The 20,556-nt window shown below is 41.2% G+C and overlaps 1 protein-coding gene across 2 annotated transcripts in view; it reads left to right on the top strand.

The window, feature by feature from the left end:
• Nucleotides 1–212: 212 nt before the first annotated feature.
• LOC103697373 (uncharacterized) overlaps nucleotides 213–20,556 on the top strand; it is a 55,972-nt gene continuing 35,628 nt past the window's right edge. The window contains exons 1-6 of one of the 2 annotated variants that reach the window (XM_088717197.2): nucleotides 213–2,813; nucleotides 8,616–8,706; nucleotides 8,928–9,058; nucleotides 9,178–9,229; nucleotides 10,221–10,303; nucleotides 10,556–10,649. In XM_088717197.2, coding sequence (XP_088573323.2) covers nucleotides 1,092–2,813; nucleotides 8,616–8,706; nucleotides 8,928–9,058; nucleotides 9,178–9,229; nucleotides 10,221–10,303; nucleotides 10,556–10,649 — 2,173 coding nt within the window. In that variant the 5' untranslated portion in view covers nucleotides 213–1,091. Of the gene's footprint in view, nucleotides 2,814–8,615; nucleotides 8,707–8,900; nucleotides 9,059–9,177; nucleotides 9,230–10,220; nucleotides 10,304–10,555; nucleotides 10,650–20,556 lie in introns of both variants that reach the window. The other variant, XM_088717196.2, reaches the window with a different exon arrangement.

The following is a 20,556-nucleotide window of genomic DNA, read 5'->3' as shown; positions in this document are numbered from 1 at the left end:
TTACTCTCCTGAGACGCGGAAACAGACTCCCTCCTCCCGTCAAGAATTTTTTTTTCAAAAAAAAAGGGCGATTGGAACGGGAAAGGGGCCGGCGGCGGGGGTGGCAGGGGAGACGGCAGCGGCTGCGGCGGCCTCGGCGGCGGGGGTGGCAGGGGAAACGGCAGCGGCTGCGGCGGCCTCGGCGGCGGGGGTGGCAGGGGAGCCGGCAGCGGGGGTGGCAGGGGAGACGGCAGCGGCTGCGGCGGCCTCGGCGGCGGAGGGTGGAGTTCCAGTGGTTCTTGTTAGCGTTGTCGGTGCGGCCGGGGAGGAGGCGGGTGATGGTGGCCCAGTGGCGTGGGCGGCGACGAGGTTGGCGTCCTCTCGCCCCGCATCTGCCGCCGCAAACTCCACTGTCGCATTGCACTCTAAGTGCGGCGATGTCGTCTCCCCCCGCCAGGTGTTCGACCAAATGTCCCGCCAAGACTCGCCTCTTGGACGGTCATGGTCGCCGCCTGGACGACCAACGGCCACGCCACCGAGGTGGTGGCTCTGATGGCATGGATGCCAGAGGAGGAGCCTTCGGGACTCGACGGGTGTTTAGGTGTTCGAAATGAGGTTAAGAGGGCGCCATAGGAGGACGATCGACGATCAGAGTCGCAGCCGTGAGAGAGGAGGTAGGCGTCATCCTCTCCGTCTGATTTTTTTAATTTTCTTGACGGGAGAGAGGAGTCCGTTCCGCATATCGGGGAGAAGTTATTCCTGGACTATTCGAACTTTCGAAGTGACTGGAGTGCTTTTTGGTTCGCTGTACCGCTGAGCGTGTACACCGGGTGTAGGATATAATTTCTCCTTTTTCCCACGTCGTCTCTTCCCTCGGCGGACCCTTACTTGGCGGCCCATAAATCGGCCTGAGTCATGGTTGCCTCACATGAGGTGATGACCCTTTCAAAGCGCTCCGATCTCTGCTCCTCCCCCTCCACGGAGCCTCTTCAATTCTCCTTCACCCAAAAAGGGAAGGAAAATCCTCTGCCACATGAGGGAGCGGGCGAGAGGTCCGTGTTGCTGCCCTCACCTCACGCTGACCCGGACGAGGAGGAGCAGAACCCGACATCATGATGGGGCAGTGCAAGGCGGAAGCAGCAGCAGAAGAACGAGAAGAAGGGACGGCTGGGCGACGACGAGGAAGAATGATGAGAATTTTAGGAGAAAAAGGAGGAGGAAGATGTCAGGAGGAGGAGGAGGAGGAGGGGAATGACGAAGCTGAGGGATTCAAGGAAGAAGACGAGGACGAGGAGGAGGGAGACTTCTTCTTCGAGTCCCTAGATCGGGTACAGTCCAGCGTCTCGTTCGCCGTGGACATCCCCTCCTCTGATGATGAGGATGAGGAGGATGACGTGCGTATCTCCTTCGCTTCGGCCATCGCTCCTCCCTGTGATTTCCGGCGCGTCTCCTTCGCCGCGCAAGAGGAGGTGGGCTGCGACACGGACGATGACCGAGGATGCGGCCAGGATTTCGACTACGACATCTGGATGGCGGAGCCCATGGAGATGTCCCTCAAGGAGCGCCGCCGCCGCCTCCTGCAGGGTATGGGCCTCACCAGCAGTAAGGACCTTGCGAGAAGCCGCAGCAGTATCCAGAGTGGCAGAATCCCCTCCTTTCACATGGCATCGTCCCGTCTCTCGTCATGCGTCACCGCCAGTGACGATGCCCCCCCAGCAGCGGATGTGACGGCGAAGGCAGCATCTGTGTCCCCCGCATCTTTCCCCCTGCCCGTCATCGTCCGATGCAGATCTGACACAGAGCTGGCGGCTTCTGTGGTGCAGGGCTCTGCCTCTCCCAGGCCTGCGCCTGCTCTCATCCGTGCCGACTCCGCCCCGCCCTCCATATCAGACCAACGTGGGCTCCCGAGGACGTGGGGGATGTTAGGACAGGAAGGAGAAGGAGGAACAGAAACAGGAACAGGAGGAAGGGACGTCGTAGATGGCCCCAGCCTTATGCTTGCGAGCTCGGTGAGGATAAAGAATCTGGACACGGGCAAGGAGTTCGTGGTCAGTGAGATTAGCAAAGACGGGACTTGGGGCAGGCTCAACGACCTGCAGACTGGGCTGCAGCTCTCTATGGATGAGTTTGAGAAGTTCCTGGGCTACTCCCCCATCGTTAAGGAGCTGATGCGCAGGGTGAATCTGGGCTGTGAAGGAAACTGCAAGAGCAGCACCAGTACCAGCAACCAGCAGGGCAAGAGCTCCAAATTGAGTGGCAGGAAGAAGGGAGGCTGGTTCAAGAATATAAAATTTGTTGCCAGCTCCGTGACCGGGCTTATATCAGAGAAGGACAAGAGTGATGCCGGGTCGAATATGATTGGGAAGTCCTCTGGTGGCAGCAACTCGTCGGACTGGCTTAAGGTCCATCAGCATCGCAAGTCCTACAAGGAGCTCACGGGCCTCTACATGTGCCAGGAAATTCACGCCCACCAGGGTGCCATATGGACTATGAAGTTCAGCTCCAACTGGCGCTACTTGGCCAGCGCTGGCGAAGATCGCACTGTGCATGTCTGGCAAGTCATCGAGTGCGATGCCCTCTCATCCTCCTTGCGACAGCAGGAGTTGCGGTCCTCCTCTCATCCTTATCAGCCCACAGCAAATGGATCCCCGGACCACTCGCCTCCCCTGGGGCTCCAGCCATCAAGGAAGACGAAGAAGGGCAAGAGCACTAAGAAATCTATCCCTGATTACATCGTCATGCCTGAGACCATCTTCTCCCTCACGGAGAAGCCAGTTTGCTCTTTCGAAGGCCACTTGGATGATGTCCTAGACCTCTCATGGTCAAAATCTCAGGTCCATCCTGCACTCGCCTTCTTCAAATTTGTTTATAGAAAAGAAAACATGTGTTCGTCTTTGAAACTTAGCTATATATACTAGATAATGCATGTGTTTTGCATATGACTTCTTCTGTTTCTATGCTGCACATGTCATCAAAAGAGCAAGGGATTAAAATAAAATGCAGGATCGATTTTTGTGATTTGTGGATTAAATTTCCCCCTTTTCACAAAAGCTCTTGTTTTTGTGACACAATTAACTCGTACATAAAATGATAAAAAAAGAGAATATTGATCACTTCAAAATGTTTAGGCCATGCTTCAAAATGATTAGGCCTACCTTGTTGAGCAAAGAAGCTCTATCAATTTAATGATGGTACATCCTATGATGATCCTGGTTTGTATCAAGGCCTAAACTTGTTGAGAGGTGTAGTCTAGCAAGAAGGGCTTTTAAGGGCTTCCGAGGGTTTTGTATCAAGGGATTGTTGAGAGTAGTAGTTTACCAAGGAGTAGTCTGGGTCTTTAAACATCTATCTTCTGCTTTATCTAAGTAATGTTTGATCAGTTATGAAAAAAATCTGCATAGAAACATGAGATGCTTGCAAACTAACTTCATACTCTTGTCTCTTGCTGAGTGTAAAAAGTGGAAATGCTTGTTAGAAACTTTGTACCTTCTTTGGAAATAAAGAGGGGAGTTCTTAGAGCTCGTAAATACATATTGTATACCAAGTGAAGAGGACCAAAATGCATAAGAACTTCAAATCTTTTTCTATTAAAGAACGAGGATAATAAAATCAACATGATAAATTTAATGCTTAACTGATACCCACAGGTAAAATAACCAAATGGAAGAAAGTTTTATGTGGAAATGATAAATAGAAAAGTTGAGTAACTTTGATTGTTAGGCAATAAAGAGAGCATAGGGATGTAAGATGAGTGTTGATCTTGGAAAGATGAGGATGGTAAAGTGCATGGTCAGCGAGTGCTAACTCTTTCTCTGCCTCCTTTAACCCCTCTGGGATATTCTTTTGAGATCCTGTACTCCATCCCATATATCCTATACTCAAAGCCCCTCACATATAGTGACTTTCTACTTATGATACAGGGATTCTTTAACTTACATGCAAGGACAACTTGTTTCTTTTCTAGATACTTGAAATTTTCAATGTACTTCCTCTAGAAAATTGTCTCAGTGGATCTGATTTTTCATCATAGAGAGAGGGGGAATAGGAGAAAATTTTGGAGGTTGATGGTAAATGAGAAAAATATGTCTATTTTTCAATTTGTCTTCTTGGGGAATAGGAGAAAATTTTGGAGGTTGATGGGAAATAAGAAAAATATGTTTGTTTTTCAATTTTTGTCTTCTTTTTCTGCTTCTCATCTAATCATGCAAATTAATATAGATCTGTAACAACTTGTCAACTAAGAACATGGAGACTGCTTAGGGAGAATTGAGTTTGCAACCTTGACTACAAACTTTTATAGGCATTTTGATTACAATCTGCTACAAAGTGAATGCTCAAATAGATGTTCAAGCCTACGTTTATCAGTGGATCTCATTTGTATATATTTTACGAAGTCTATGAGAAATCACAAATTGTTGAGGAGATATATTTTCTAAATACTCAACGTCAGCCATCAAGATTGTGTGATCCTCTATACTGCCTGGATTCCTCATTTTAGATGATCTTAGAGTGTCAACACTTTTGGGACACCTGGACATGGCGCAATGCAAGAGGGCATAACTGGACAGTCAACTTTCAAGTGTCTTGCTAACATCAACAAAAAGTGTTGGATATTTGGCCCCTTTTTTTGGGAGTATCATGCAAAGGACTCTTAGTTTAAGTGATGTAGACTTCAAGTGATGTGCTGTTATGTTTTCAATACAGAGTTATCAAGGTTTTGTAATAACCTAAAATAGGGTTTCGTTGTATTTTTACTATAAAGAATGCATGGTCACTTTAAGAAAAGTGTTATCATATTTGTAATATAAAGTTATCAAATTATATGAATACTTTAAGTGAAATGTTATTATGTTTTAAATATGAATGTGTTATGGTTATTTATCAATTTATGTTTCTCAACTAGGATTGGGTTTCTGTGCAATCCGGGCCTGAAAAATTTTGAGCTCGGGTCAGATGAGGCCTGAAATTTCTTTCAAAATTCCAACTTGAGCTTGAAACCAAGCTTGGCCCAAGCCCGATTGGGCTAGCCTAGATCTAGGTTCGAGCTTCTCCTTCGGGCTCTGGCTCAAAAAGAGAGAGAGAGAGGAGAAGAGAGAGCATAGAGGGAAAAGAGAGAGGTCCAAAGAGAGGGAAGAGAGATTAGGAGGGAGATATAGAAGTTCAAAAGAGAGAGTTTAGGAGGGATAGAAAGTAGAGATAGATCAGGATGGAGAGAGATCTAGGGAGACTAGGGAGAGAGAGGAAAGGGGGGCAAAGATCAAGTGGCAGAGAGAGGAGAAAGGGTAGAGATTGGAAAAGAGATATAGGAGAGAGTGCGGAGAGGGGAGAAAGAGGAGAGAAGAAGGATTGCGTGGGAAAGGAGAGAGGGTGCTCAAGGGGGGAGGACAGAGGAGAGCAAGTAGAGAGGGGGGCGAGAGATGGGGTGGGTGAGAAAGAAGAGAGGGGAGAGAGAGCAGAGATGGGAAAGAGAGCTCGCTTGGGAGGGAGGAGAGAGATGAGAGAGAGATTGGGATGGAGAGAGGAGAGAGTGGAGAGGGAATAGAGATCCAATGGGAAAAAGAAGAGAGCAGGGAGAGAGATTGAATGAGAGATGGGGGAGGGAGATTGGGTGGGAGGGGAGAGAGTTGAGAGCAGAAAGGGGAGAGGGGAAAGCGGTCGAAGGGAGAGCAGAAAGGGGAGCGAGATTGGGAGGGAGAAAGATAAGAGAGGAGAAAGAGATCAGAAGGGAGAGAGAGAGTGAGAGGAGTGTGGAGATAGAGCAGAGAGGGGACATAGAATGAAGAGGAAAGAGATAATGGAGAGGTGGGTCTATTTTCATGCTCCAACTAGGCGTGTTGTCGGGCTCGATCGTTGAGCCAGGTTTGGGTCGAGCGAAGTATCAACATTAACCAGGCCAAAAATTTGTTTGAGCCCTACTTCTGTTCTGAGGACCTATCCAAACCCGATTTTGCCCAACAGGCTTTGAGCTAGTCCGGGCCCATATCCAACCTAATCTTAACAAATCTTAAACAACTTAAATAAACCTAACAAATAAATTAATAACTGGCAAATTCATGTCTATATGTTAAGTTGTTTATTAGGTAGCATGCATAACTCTCCTCCTTATAAGTTTCTCTTTTTTGAATAAATCAAACTAAGGTTGGAAGAACTGGTACTGATAGGCATGTTGCCAACAATGGGTAATGTACTGTACCGGTTTGTACCATACTAAACCATGACGGAATGAAACCACAAGAGGGAGGAGAGGGTTGAAGAGGAAAAAGGAGAGGGAGGGGGAGAGAGGGGGGGCTCATCTAGAGGCCCAGATTGATATGTAGAGAGGCTGGAGAGATGCTTGGAGTGGGGAGTGGGAGAAAGGTCAAAAGGAAGAGGAAGAGGAGGGCGTTGGTGGCGGCAAGTGGAGGTGGGTGAAAGACGAGGTTTTTTTTGAAGGATCCACATGAGGGAAGAGGGATGGGAAGAGAATGAGATCAGAGGAGGAGGTGAAGGGGTCGAACGAGGGGTTTCGAAGGGTTTTGAGGATACAGGGGGAGCGGGTGATTCTCTCACATGAGTTGAGGGGGACGACCATGACCTAGGAGGCAAGGGGGTAGCCTATTTAATTGAACGAGCTTGCGCTTCTCTTGAACCGGGCTTCTCTTAGACTGTGGGGAGGGTTTTGGTTAGGGTTCATCCTGTTTATTGAGTCGACAGAGCGAACTTTCTAGTTCCCCATCGATTTGGTTCCATATGCCCCGAACCAAATGGTTTGGGATGGTACATCCAACTTTGTATCAATCATGTAAACACATATATGTGTATATGCACATGCATATACACTAGTTAATTAACCAATTGATACTAGAACCTTGAGCTATTAAGGAAGGTGTCAGCAACATATATCAAGCCATAACATCGTCCCTCACTTTTGACCGGAACTTACAGATGAAAGCATAAACGAGTCAAGAACACTCAAAGTAACAACCTGGAATGAGTCAAGTGAAGAAAAGGCTCAAGATAACAAATGACTGATTTCAAGAAGAAAATCCTGAATGAAATTTGAACCGATGACCTTCATCTAAAGTACCATGTTAACTTGTGCCTGTGCCTAGATTTTTGGAGGCTGCTATGTCTGAAACTTGACACAGATGCCAAATTTCTAGGCAATAGTGATAATCTTTGTCCTTACCAAGGCATGTGTAGCTTGTAATGGACTTGGAGTGACGTCAAATCACTAGGAAACAGATATTTTCCTTCAGTAAACAACTCAATTTTCTTTCGAGAATTGCTGAAAAGCTGTAATTAGTCAAAGAAAACTATTGCTTGATGGTTCGCAAACAATTGTCAAAAACATATTACATTGTCTTATTGAACTTCATGGGGAAGAAGAATGGGATTAGAAGGGTAAGATAGCAATGAGATGAGGAGTTGTGTTTAGTGGGTCTAAGTGCATGCTAGTTTTGACATTATGAAAGAGCTAGGGTGGTTTTATTTTTGAATTTGGGCATCCTTCATAATCTTCATTTTCAAAGCTTATGCACCCCTAATGCCTTGTTCAGCTACCTGATGCATCATCAATCCCATCATCCCTCTCCTCCTAAGGCATTGTCATAAGAGGTGGTTTTCACTCCTCAGACAAGCATACCGGGATTGGAAGGGGGGCAAAGGGCCCTTAGGCTAACAGGTTGAAATGTATCATTGGATGCACACATGTACTTTCTCTACCTCATCAAAAGCAATTGGCATTTCTGGTTCCAATTCAGAAAAAGAAACTGGAAAGAAAATTGAGAATTCTACCTTATATAATCTCAATTTATGTCCTCATAATTGTTTATTACCATGTGCATATGCATTTGTGAATGTGATCTTTAATCACCTGTAACCTTTATCGATTTCCCACATAATATCTTTTATCTTCTTGTAGAGATTCGTATTTCAGTGTTTACTGTGGAATTCTATCCAACTTGAGACTTTATAAAATCCCTATGACAAGCCAATCTCCAGATTTCTATTGCCCACTTTTCACCCTAGTTGTTCATCACTTGATTTTCACAGATAGCTTTTTTTTTAAATTCAATTTACTCAAATTTCAAAGCTGGCTTTAGATTCTGACTATCTTTTAATTTTTTATGGCCTTAAATCCCATAAAAACTCCACAATCGTTGTTCCATTACCTTCCTAAGTTAATATGAATGCTAAACTCCATCACTATGATTTTCCTGCACTAAAAATTGGCCTTACAAAATTTACATGTCAGTAGTTTCTATCGAGTGCTGTATCTTCTCTGAACTGAAGCCTTTTAAATTTCTTTGGACAGCATTTCACTCAGATTCTTTCTTCTCAAAAAAAAAGGACACCTTAATGAATGGTAATGAACGTTGAATTAAGATTCGTGATGCAGAAACTAGACACCATAATGTTGGAAGTAGACTTGAGTTATATTTAAAAATGAAGCAACTTTAGAAGGGGGGTTCAGGAACAACGTAGATTGTGGGCAGTCAACCTATAAAAAGGTAGCTCTACTCAGAATGTTATTAGTTGGCTGTCTTTTTTTTCTTTAATTGTTGGTAGAATTTTTTGGCATACAAAATATATAATTGCTTAGAGTTAATTGACAGCATCAATTTGACATACTCTCTGTGTATGCCAAACTGCAGCATTTGTTATCATCATCAATGGACAAAACTGTTAGACTGTGGGATATAGAAAGTAAGGCTTGCCTAAAGTTGTTTGCCCACAATGATTATGGTAAGACAATCTCCATTTGGATTCTGTTCTATTCTTGCTTTCATCGCTGATGTCGATTGATAAATGTATCAAACATCAAATAGTATAACTATTTAATCTGCTAGTATGCACATCTCACAGTACTTTATTATAATTACTGTGGCATATATTCTTCCTGATAAAGTTTGGCTTTTGTGATCGAATTGGTTGAACAGTAACATGTATCCAGTTCAATCCGACAGATGATAGTTACTTCATCAGTGGCTCTCTTGATGCCAAGGTCCGCATATGGAGCATACCAGACCGTCAAGTTGTTGACTGGAGTGATCTCCATGAAATGGTTACTGCTGTATGCTACACTCCAGATGGTCAGGTGCAACCAAGTGCCAAAAACCTTGTCAGCATGTTTTTCTTTTTTTGGGTACAATCATGTTATTTATCCAGTGATTCCAATTGCTGATGGGTTGCTTTCTTTTTTTAAATCTCCGGTAGGGTGCAATAGTTGGTTCACATAAAGGAAGCTGCCGCTATTACAAGACCTCTGGTATGAAACTTTTGGTTAAATTCTTGTATCATTATATATCTACTTTCAAGAAGTAACTGTAGAAATTTATCATCTTGTTATACTATTCCGTAGTAGCTTATTTGGAAAACTCTGAGCTTCCGTAATTGCACGGTAAAATTAAGTTTTCAATGTTGTTTATTCACATATTATATCTTGGGTAGAAACAATGATACTGGTCACATGTGGTATATCACTATTTAACATCTTAAGGGTTCTAGTGGATTGGATAGATCTGTATATGATGTGTATGTCTAATTTGAGCTTGACCTGTGAGGCATGGGGAGAGATACAAGATATGGATACAGAAATCTTGAAAAGAATAGGATTGATTGGGCAATGAATTTATGATTTGTGCAATAACATCAACATCCATAATCCATCCTCTGTACATCATTCAAATCCATAGACTGTTTTCACATCACCATCACAAATTCCTGGAGAAACCATTCAACATGTCCATCATCTAAAGGTCAACATACATTAGGGAGAAAGAGAAGAAGGCCCTCATCATTCCCAAAGGTCCTCTATGTCAAGGATAGTATTTGATCACTTTATTTTTGCTCCCAAGTTCCTTCATATGGACGCTAATACATATCACTTTGTCTATGGGGTATGTCCACTCTCACCGTTGTTGTGATCTGGGTAAGGGCATGGGTCAGAGCAAACTCCTGGACCACCTCTGAGAAAGTTGCTGTTGAGGCTGGGGGTAGATCCCTTAATTGATGATTGCATTTTTAATGCATTGTTGATAGTTGGGAACTCAAATTTTTATTAAGTTGTAGATGGTTAATGGACTGTCCTGTGCACAGAGGTGATTGTTCAGGCTAAACTTATACTTCACATATAATTGACTTGCATAAATCATTCCCAATACATGCACTTATTTGTACTTATGGTCATATCAGTGATCTCTAGCTCTGTAAACTCGCCAAGGTAAAATGACTTTTGTCTAAATCTTTTACTGTGGCAGATTATAAGCTTAACCAGGAAGCTCAGATAGATATTAGGAGCAAAAAAAAGAAGTCTCATGCAAAAAAAATTACCGGCTTCCAGGTATTCTGTTCATTTGTTTATGCTTTATACCCAAAAAACAACATAGCACTTGCTTACTCTTATATTCAATAATAAATGTTTTTGATTAAATTATCAACAAAAAGCATTTTTTTCAGCCCTATTTAAACAAATAGATGTTTTTGACCGGGCTTTCATTTGTGCTCAGCTCATCTGTTTCTCTTATTATACTGTTAGCCCTGCTAGTGTGCATACGCCATTAGGATGCTAGATGACTGATTCATGTTTAAACAGTTTGCTCCAGGCAATCCAACTGAAGTGTTAATTACCTCAGCTGATTCACAGATTCGGGTGTTTGATGGTCTTGATATGATTCACAAATTCAGAGGTATTACTGAATAAAAGGAAATAAATCTTGTAGTTCTTCTAGAATAAGAATTCATGTAAATTTAGTATATGTAAGAAGATTTTATTGCTAAGAAGTTGCCTTTGCTTTTTATTATTAAAATCTGTGGAGTTTTATAAGCTAAAATCACCTGAGTTCTTGATATGTTATTTCATTTGATATTTGTTCGAAAGATGCGAGTTTGCTCTTAACACTTGGTTGCAGTTGATCCATGTCTGCTAATTCATTGATGCATGAAAGTTAGTATTCAGCTGTGTATATTATTATTTTTTCGCATTGGACTTCATATCATATCATGTAACACCTGGCAGTTCTGATTTCAGTAAACCTTTTATTCTGTTATGTACTAATATACTTGATTCAAACAGCTATGTTTTGGTAAATTTTCTTCAGAAAATTGTCATTATGTGCCCATTTTATGAGAGGGCCTCATTGAGCCTCCTTTGTTTGTGATCAATTACAATTTAGTATGAACAATTGTGTTTTAGTACTTCATTTCAATGAAGCATTAATGACATATTTTTGCTACACACTTTAAATGAACAAATTTGATTGTTTGAGGTAATTGATTTGAAGAAAACAAAATAGAACATGAGGTTTCGAGCAAAAAGGAGTAAAAATATTGGATGGCCTAGTTGGTGGACTTGGACAGAATGTCAAAAACCAATCATAGAAACCTAAAATGGATTATTTTTCTAAACATGCAATCTGTACTACAGACTACAGTATTGCTTAGAAAAGGATGTTTCTGACATGGTTAAGATCATGTTGACTGAATTAGATTGGTAGCTAGACTTCGTGAAAATCTACTAGGACAGTTATGTGGTATAGAAAACTTTCGAAAGAGACATGTTGTAAGGAAGGTGCACTGAAGATATTTTTGAACAGATATGTGGGCAAAGTAGGAGAGGAGGTAGATTAGGATCTAGTCCTTCAGAGGATAAAATGGTGAATTTATATAGTCCATTCGTCTACGATGAGAAGAAATGTCACTTCAGCAAGGCTAGATATGAAGTGAAAGAGAAAACAAAATAAGCTAATTGAATTGGTTGATTGACCTAGCACTCCAATTTAATAACCATATTTGAAATGCTAAATATTCTTTCAGATTTTGAGAATGCAGATAAGGATTGGAGTGTGATAGAAGGACATATCTAAATTTAGTTGGATCTGATCATTGAAAAACACCATGAAGCAAGGTTTACCGTCTTGGTACCGAACTCCGTACCAGTGCCACACTAGCACAATGTCGGTACGGTATGGAATTTGTTTGGCGTACCGAGTGTTGGTACGCCATACAAACTGGATACCGGTATCGAACCGATACAGTATGGTATACCTCGTACTGTCCGGTTCAAGCCGGTACGGCATACCATGCTATGAAGACTACTTATAATAAGTACCATGACAGATTTAATAGAAGTGAAATAAATGATTAGCATGGACTTCTCGCATTATGCCATCATTTGTGCCGATTTCAAGTCACTAGCTTTTTTGCATTTGCTTTAAGAGCAATAATAGCTATAAAAGGAGGCCTTCTTTTGTAGGCTATTAGTATCGTGTTGGTTGGCATCATGGTTCATTGTACTCGGTACCAAGGGTATCATATCTCAGTATGGGGGCATTACTGAGTGTTTGTACTACGAAGCAACACATACTGATATTATACCAGCATGGCACGATACAGGTATTGAAACAGGTATTATGAACCACAATTGGCAATAGTTAAAATGTGTGCATTGGAGTGGGACTGTGTAACAAACTTCATTGCATATGTTAAGAGGGTAAGATAGAATACACTGAAGTCCAACTTCAGCAAACCCATGGGAGTTGTTTAGACTAAAGGACAAGAGGTTCCCCAAAATAAGTGCATCTTCAGTGCTGAATTCATTTGATAAAAACATGAAATGACAAATGAGAATATCATGTATAGGTGTGGAGATGTGTTTATGATGTTTATAAGATCAAATGATTCCATTGTGGATCATCAGCTTAAAGATGGTAATGTTGGAGAATGAGATAAAGCTATGAGCATTTGGGCATGGTCATGGTGGACAAATGATGAAGGCTAACTTGAACGAGAGACCTAGCCTATCATGCTATTGGTCATCCAGGTGCCCAGTTGGTTGCCTAGGCATCTGAACTGGTATCAGCCAATCATTTTTTAACTCAACTACCTCATCTATTTATATATGTAGTATTTCAAGAAATTAATATTTTCAGCATACCTCATACCTCAGACATACAGGGTGAATTTAGTCTACAGGTATTGCTGGCAGAATAAATATTTTCAAATATAATTGTAATTTTTAAAATTTGGCTTGACTGATAAATGAATCATAATAATAGTAACATAATATTTGAAGTGTACTTTAGGCTGGTTAGTGGTGGCAGCTCTTTTCCAAATGGAGGAAGTTCCCGTCTAACCGACGGGGATTTTTTCCCATAAATATATTGGGTTATTTCCCTACCTTTTCCCTAAAAAATGAGGGGAAAAATTTTAAAATAAAAAAGTAGTCAATGAAGTTCATGGTTCTGGTAGATATTGTTGAGCTTTCCTTTTCATGGTTTGGGTTTAGACTTTCAAACGAAAGACCTCTGGTAGTCACTCGTTTACTGCTTAGTGTAATTGATTATTACTCTTTGCAATACAATTTATTTTCCTTTAGAATTCAACCTGAGGTCTCCTTTTATTATTGTTCATGCGTCATATATAATTAAAAAATTGTCATAATGTTTATGCATATTTCTATATACATACATACTGCATATGTATGTATATAGAGAGATATTTTTATTAAACCTAGACAAGAGACAACCAACGGTTCTGGTCACTGGTCACCGGACTAACCTCCAGGTCAATCAGTTGGATTGGGTTTACATTAAAAAATATTTAAAAATTAAAATAGACCTAGTATAAGAAAATATGCATAATTATTGATATATTTATATTAATACTACTTTATAAATGAAACGGATCAGCATTGTTTTCTAGTCTTTAATGGTGATTTTAATAAAAAATGATCTTGAATCATTTACGTTTTTTAAAAATTATAAGACATGTATGATATAGTAAAATATGAGAAATTTCTTTGTATTTTTTATAATAAAAGTAAATTTTTGAAAATATCCAAAAAAATAAAATGAGTATGTGTATTTCATTTTATATCAAAGAAAAAATTGGTATTTCTTTTTGCAAATAATGGACTGTAAAATATCAAAATCTATTTAAAATATCTTCATCTAATGATCTAGACATGTATAATAATTATCCTAGTTAAATAAAAGCAAATGATGTCATAATGGTTAAGAGGCTTTATGTTGAATTATAGGTTAGTGGTTTGAATCCCACTTCATTTTCTGAACTTTGTTAAAAGACCTTGAGGATGATAGTGTTATTTTGATGATTAACACAACCATTGAGGAAATATCTAATTAAATACTACAAGTTAACATGATACATCATTACTGAGTTCGACATTCTCGATACATTGGAAGAATGAGATCAAGATGTCTTTCAATAATTAATAATGAGATAAAATCTGCGATAGAAAAGGGATAGTGAATTCTAAATTCTAATTCAGCAAAGTTTCAAGTGAAATGTACTCTTAAGGGCACAATAGTAATTTTCATTGTTAAGAGTATGTAGCACTACCATAGCATACATTCAAAATTGCTTGAAGTATATTTCATTGATTGTATAGATGAGTCTAACCTTAAGATGCAGCAAAATGTGGAATGAGTCGACCCTAACAAAGGTGAAGTCGACCCTGGCACATCATGTAACCATCAGGCACACCTCTGCGAAAATGGCACGGATGAACAGCAGTGGAGTCGACCCCAAGTATGCTTGAGTCGACCCCAGCTTCAAGCCTCAAGAAAACAAGTCTCTGGAATTTACTGAGAGGGCCGACCCTAACTTTCCTTGAGCCGACCCCAGATGGAGTCGACTCCAACTGAGCATGAGTCGACCCCAAGGCAAGGTCGTTCAAAGCTATCTCTGAAATCCCTGAGAGGGTCGACCCCAATGAAACTTGAGTCGACCCCACTGTAGCTTGAGTCGACCCCAAAAAGAGTTGAGTCGACCCCAGTGAAAAACAGCTGAAATACAAGGTTCTGTGATCCCTGAGAGAGTCGACCCCACTGTAGCAGGAGTTGACCCTAGTGAAAGTTGGGTCGACCCCACTGAAAGTTGAGTCGACCCCAAGTCTGATGAACAGTGGTTTGAGTCGACCCTAGAAAAGTTTGGGTCGACCCCAGCACGGGCAGAAGCAAAACGGCTAATTCTGCAGAAGTACTTTTTGAGCTCTCACAGCTAGTAACGGATAGTTTTTCAAATCTAACTAATGGGGAGTAACCTAAACTTGTGGAAAAGTATTTGTAATGACACTATTTATCAGAGCAAAGCATCCTTTTGAAAAATATCAAAGCTTACCTAAGAAAGACAAAAGCCCTAATTTTCTTCATCGAGATGCTTCATTCAAGAGTCAAAAGGAAGTGGTTGAGCAGGTCATAAAGAGGCATTAATAGTTCCACCAACCCTTGAAGAGTGAAGCATTCCTTGACAAAGAAGAGAAGAACCATATCAAAGCGATAACTATATTTTAACTCTTCTTTGTAGCTTACATTTGTTATATCTGCTCATCTAGGAGTTTCAACATTCTTCTTCTTTTTAAAACGTTATAAGGTTTGTTGGTGAGCCCGTAAAACCAACGGTATAGGTTTGTTGGTGAACCCGTAAAATCAACGGTGAAGGTTTGTTGGTGAGCCCGTAAAACCAACATAAGTTTTTGGTGATCCCGAAAAACCAAGTGTAAAGGTTTTTGGATTGTGAGCCCGGAAAACAATCCAACTGTAATCTGCGAGATTATAGTGAATTCCCAAGGGGTCGCTTGGAAAGTGGACGTAGGTGCATAGGAGAGCACCGAACCACTATACTTCTTGTTGTTTGTATTGTGAATTGTTCTAAATCACTTACTCATCAATTAACATTGTCACGCCCCCGCCTCTGCGAGGCACATGAGGCACCTAGTGCCCACGTGGGGGCCACATGAGGGGGGAAGACGGGGCTCTCCTGCCAGATATTGTTCGGTTCTGGGGTTTCACGCAAGCGTCCTTCACCCCTCCCCGGTTTTGTTTTCCACCCAAAACGCGTCTACAGGATTAGGAGACACCCGCCTCATATGCCCAGGCTCTGAAACGAGTCTTTCCGATGTGGGACTATTGGGCCTCACATCCTTTCCACCATCGGACAAGAGCTGTCCTTGGCTCTGATACCAAATGTCACGCCCCCGCCTGCGCGGAGCACGTGAGGCACCCAGTGCCCACGTGAGGCCCACATGAGGGGGGAATACGGGGCTCTCCTGCCAGATATTGTTCGGTTCTGGGGCTTCACGCAAGCGTTCTTCACCCCTCCCCGTGCTGCTCAGGAACCCCGCAAGGTATGGCCCGCACAGCGGCAGAATATGTCCAACATTTCCGCCCCCAACGCGATGCCTGGGTTTCGAACTCGAGACATCTGGCTCTGATACCAAATGTCACGCCCCCGCCTCTGCGAGGCATGTGAGTCACCTAGTGCCCACGTGGAGGCCACATGAGGGGGGAAGACGGGGCTCCCCTGCCAGATATTGTCCGGTTCTGGAATTTCACGCAAGCGTCCTTCACCCCTCCCCGGTTTTGTTTTCCACCCAAAACGCGTCTACAGGATTAGGAGACACCCGCCTCATATGCCCAGGCTCTGAAACGAGTCTTTCCGATGTGGGACTATTGGGCCTCACGCCCCCGCCTCTGCGAGGCACGTGAGGCACCTAGCCCCCACGTGGGGGCCACATGAGGGGGGAACACGGGGCTCCCCTGCCAGATATTGTCCGGTTCTGGGGCTTCACGCAAGCGTCCTTCATCCCTCCCCGGTTTTGTTTTCCACCCAAAATGCGTCTGCAGGATTAAGAGACACCCGCCTCATATGCCCAGGCTCTAGAACGAGTCTTTCCGATGTGGGACTATTAGGCCTCACACCCTTTCCACCATCGGACAAGAGCCGTCCTCGGCTCTGATACCAAATGTCACGCCCCCGCCTCTGTGAGGCACGTGAGGCACCTAGTGCCCACGTGGGGGCCACATGAGGGGGGAACACGGGGCTCTCCTGCCAGATATTGTCCAGTTCTGGAGCTTCACGCAAGCGTCCTTCATCCCTCTCCGGTTTTGTTTTCCACCCAAAACGCGTCTGCAGGATTAGGAGACACCCGCCTCATATGCCCAGACTCTAGAACGAGTCTTTCCGATGTGGGACTATTGGGCCTCACAAACATAATTAAGAAATCGAAAATTAACAAAAACCAATTCACCCCTCCTCTTGGCTTGTCACCTTGGGCAAAAGTGGTATCAGAGCAAGATGCTTTCATAGTATTTGTTGATCTTACGATCAAGAGTCAAAGATCATGACAACCCAAGTAGGATGTTCTATTAGCGAGGGACAATCCACAAATAGACCACCCTTGTTTAATGGCACTAATTATGCTTATTGGAAACTAGGATGAGGATATTTATTCAAGCACTAGACTATGACATGTGGAACATCGTAACTAGGGGGCCGCACACACCCACAGTTAGTATAGAGGGCACAATCATTCCTAAGCCTGAAATGGATTGGAATGAGAATGATAGAAGACTTGCACAATTAAATGCTAAAGCAATTAATGTACTTTACTGCTCACTAGATATAAGTGAATTTAATGGAATATCCACATGCCTCTCCGCTAAAGAAATTTGGGATAAACTAAAGGTCACACATGAAGGAACTAATTAAGTCAAAGAGTCAAACATAAATATATTAGTACATAAGTATGAATTGTTTAAAATGGAATCCACTGAGTCCATAACCGAAATGTTCACTCGATTCACGGAAATCATAAATGGACTAAAGAGTTTGGAAAAGTCTTATGCTAACTCTGAACTTGTGCGAAAAATTCTCAGATCTCTACCAAGAGTTTGGGAGGCCAAAGTAACTGCAATACAAGAAGCAAAGGATCTTAATACACTGCAATTGGAAGAACTTCTAGGATCACTCATGACCTATGAGCTGACTATGAAACAAAACTCAGAAGAGGAGGTTAAGAAAAGGAAGACCATTGCCTTGAAATCCACAGCTCCAAAGCAGGAAACTGCATCAGAGTCCGATGATGAGGAGGAATATGATGAAGAAGGAATGACAATGCTTGCAAGAAAATTCAGAAAATTCATGAAAGGTAAAAAGAAATTCCATAAAAGAAAACCTTTCGTAAGAGGTAGCTCAAGCCGGGAAAAGGGAAAAGAAAAGGAAAAGGAAAAAGAAGTGCCAATATGCTATGAGTGTAACAAGCCCGGGCACTTCAAGATAGATTATCCGGAATTGAAGTGGATGGCAAGAAAACTTAAAAAGAGGAACCTCATGGCTGAATGAAGTGAAAGCGAAGAGTCGAGTTCGGAAGAGGAAGATCAACAAGAGACGGCACAAATTTGCTACATGGCCAATAACGATGAGGTAGATTCTGAACTTGAATGTGATTTTTCGGTAGAAGAGTTACATGATGCATTTTTAGAACTGATGGAAGAACACAAGAAGCTAATTCATAAAAATAAAGTTCTAAAAGATAAAAATCAATCTCTTATCAAAGATAAGCTGAAACTATCTAATAACTGTGAAACATTAAGTAGGAGGTTCACAAATGAAACCAAGAATCTAATTGCAGAAAATATCAAGCTAAAATTAGATGCAGAAAAATACAAATCCTTAGTGGACAAGTTTACACTTAGTTCAACTAAATTAAATATGATTCTTGATAATCAAAAAGCAGTATATGATAAGGCTGGTTTGGGATATAAAACAAATAGGAAGCAAAAATACTTAAGAACATATTTGTGAAAGCCAAAACTGAAAATATAACTTGTTGTTGCTGCAATAAAGTAGGACACAAAGCATATGAATGCAATCTTAGAAAGCCTAGCTATAACAAATTGAGTGATAAAAGTAAGCTAAAGTCTAAGAAAATTTGGGTTCCAAAAGGAACATCAAGTACTAACCTTAAAGGACCCAACATGGTTTGGGTACCTAAAGCATATTCTTGACTTTGATTGCAGGAGTGTCTTACAGCTAATAAGAGGGATAAACGATGGTATCTAAATAGCGGCTGTTCAAGATACATGACAGGTGACATAGAACAATTTGTCACTTTGGAATCTAAGGAGGATGGAGTGGTAACCTATGGAGACAATGGAAAAGAACTTATCATTAGAAAGGGTAAAATCTATATTACTCCATCCACATTTATAGAAAATATTTTATTAGTTGATGGTCTGAAACATAACTTGCTTAGCATAAGTCAATTTTGTAATAAAGGTCTTAAAGTCACATTTGAAACTTCAGTATGCATAATTATAAATCCAAAAGATAATAGCATTGTACTTATGGGACATAGGCATGGAAATATTTATATAGTAGATCTTCATGATTTAGGCAAGAAAAATGGATTATGCTTAATTACTAATGAAAAAAGAAAAAGTGAAACAAGTTGGCTTTGGCACCGTAGACTAGGACATGCTAGTATGGACTTAATATCAAAACTAGTCAAGAAGGATCTGATAAAAGATGTGCCGAAATTAATTTTTGAAAAAACAAAATCTGTGGACCATGCTCATTGGGAAAGCAAACAAAATCATCTTTCAAATCAAAGAATATAGTATCAATCACTAGGCCCTTTGAACTCATACACATGGATCTATTTGGGCCTACTAGAACTGCAAGTCTAGGAGGAAAAAAGTATGGACTAGTCATAGTAGATGATTTCTCAAGATACATATGGGTTTCATTTCTTGCACATAAGAGCAAAGCATTTTCAGCATTCTTGAAATATTATAAAAATATCATAACTGAAAAGAAGCTCACCTTAATTGCAATTCGAAGTGATCATGGAACTGAATTTGAAAATCAACACTTTGAAGAATTTTGTAATGAAAATGGTATCTCCCATCAATTTTCAGCACCTAGAATGCCTCAACAAAATGGGGTTGTTGAAAGGAAAAATAGGACCTTGGCAAAAATGACACGCACGATGTTGTGTGAGTTAAATCTTACAAAGTACTTTTGGGCTGAAGCTGTAAGTACTGCTTGCCATATTTTAAATGTGTTTTAATAAGACCTATAACCAAGAAAACTTCTTATGAACTTTGGAAGAATAGGAAGCCAACTGCTAAATATCTTAGAGTATTTGGATGTAGATGTTTCTTTTTAAACAATTGCAAGGAGGATCTAAGTAAATTTGATGCCAAGTCAGATGAAGGTATCTTTTTAGGATACCTACATCTAGCAGGGCATACAGAGTATTCAACAAAAGAACATTTGTAGGTGAAGAGTCAATTCATATCATTTTTGATGAGTCTGATAGCAAGTCTCCTATGAGAGAAATACTTCTGATGATGATGCAGAAATTCTTGAGTTGGAAAAATTGAATCTTAATGACGTACCAAATCAAGATAAAGAGGACGATCATGTACCACCACACTCTCAAGACTTGCAAAAGGGATGGAGGTACGCACATGGGCATCCTAAAGACTTAATCATTGGTGATCCATCTCAAGGGGTAAGAACTCGATCCTTTCTTAGAAATATAAATGACTATCTTGCTTTTGTTTCACAAATAGAACCTAAGAATTATGAAGAAGCTGAAAAATACGTAAATTGGATAAATGCTATGCAAGAAGAATTAAATCAATTCAAAAAAAGCAATGTATGGACATTAACTGAGAGACCAAAGCATAATTCTGTTATTGGAACAAAATGGGTCTTTAGAAATAAATTAGATGAAAATGGGGTAGTTACAAGAAACAAAGCTAGACTTGTAGCTAAGGGATACAA

Source organism: Phoenix dactylifera, chromosome 2 (assembly GCF_051530095.1).
Source record: "Phoenix dactylifera cultivar Ajwa chromosome 2, Ajwa_hap1_PhDact_Kaust_v1.1, whole genome shotgun sequence".
NCBI classification, from domain to species: domain Eukaryota; kingdom Viridiplantae; phylum Streptophyta; class Magnoliopsida; order Arecales; family Arecaceae; genus Phoenix; species Phoenix dactylifera.
Note: the sequence above shows the minus strand (reverse complement) of the source record. Positions and strands in the feature narration are given on the sequence as shown.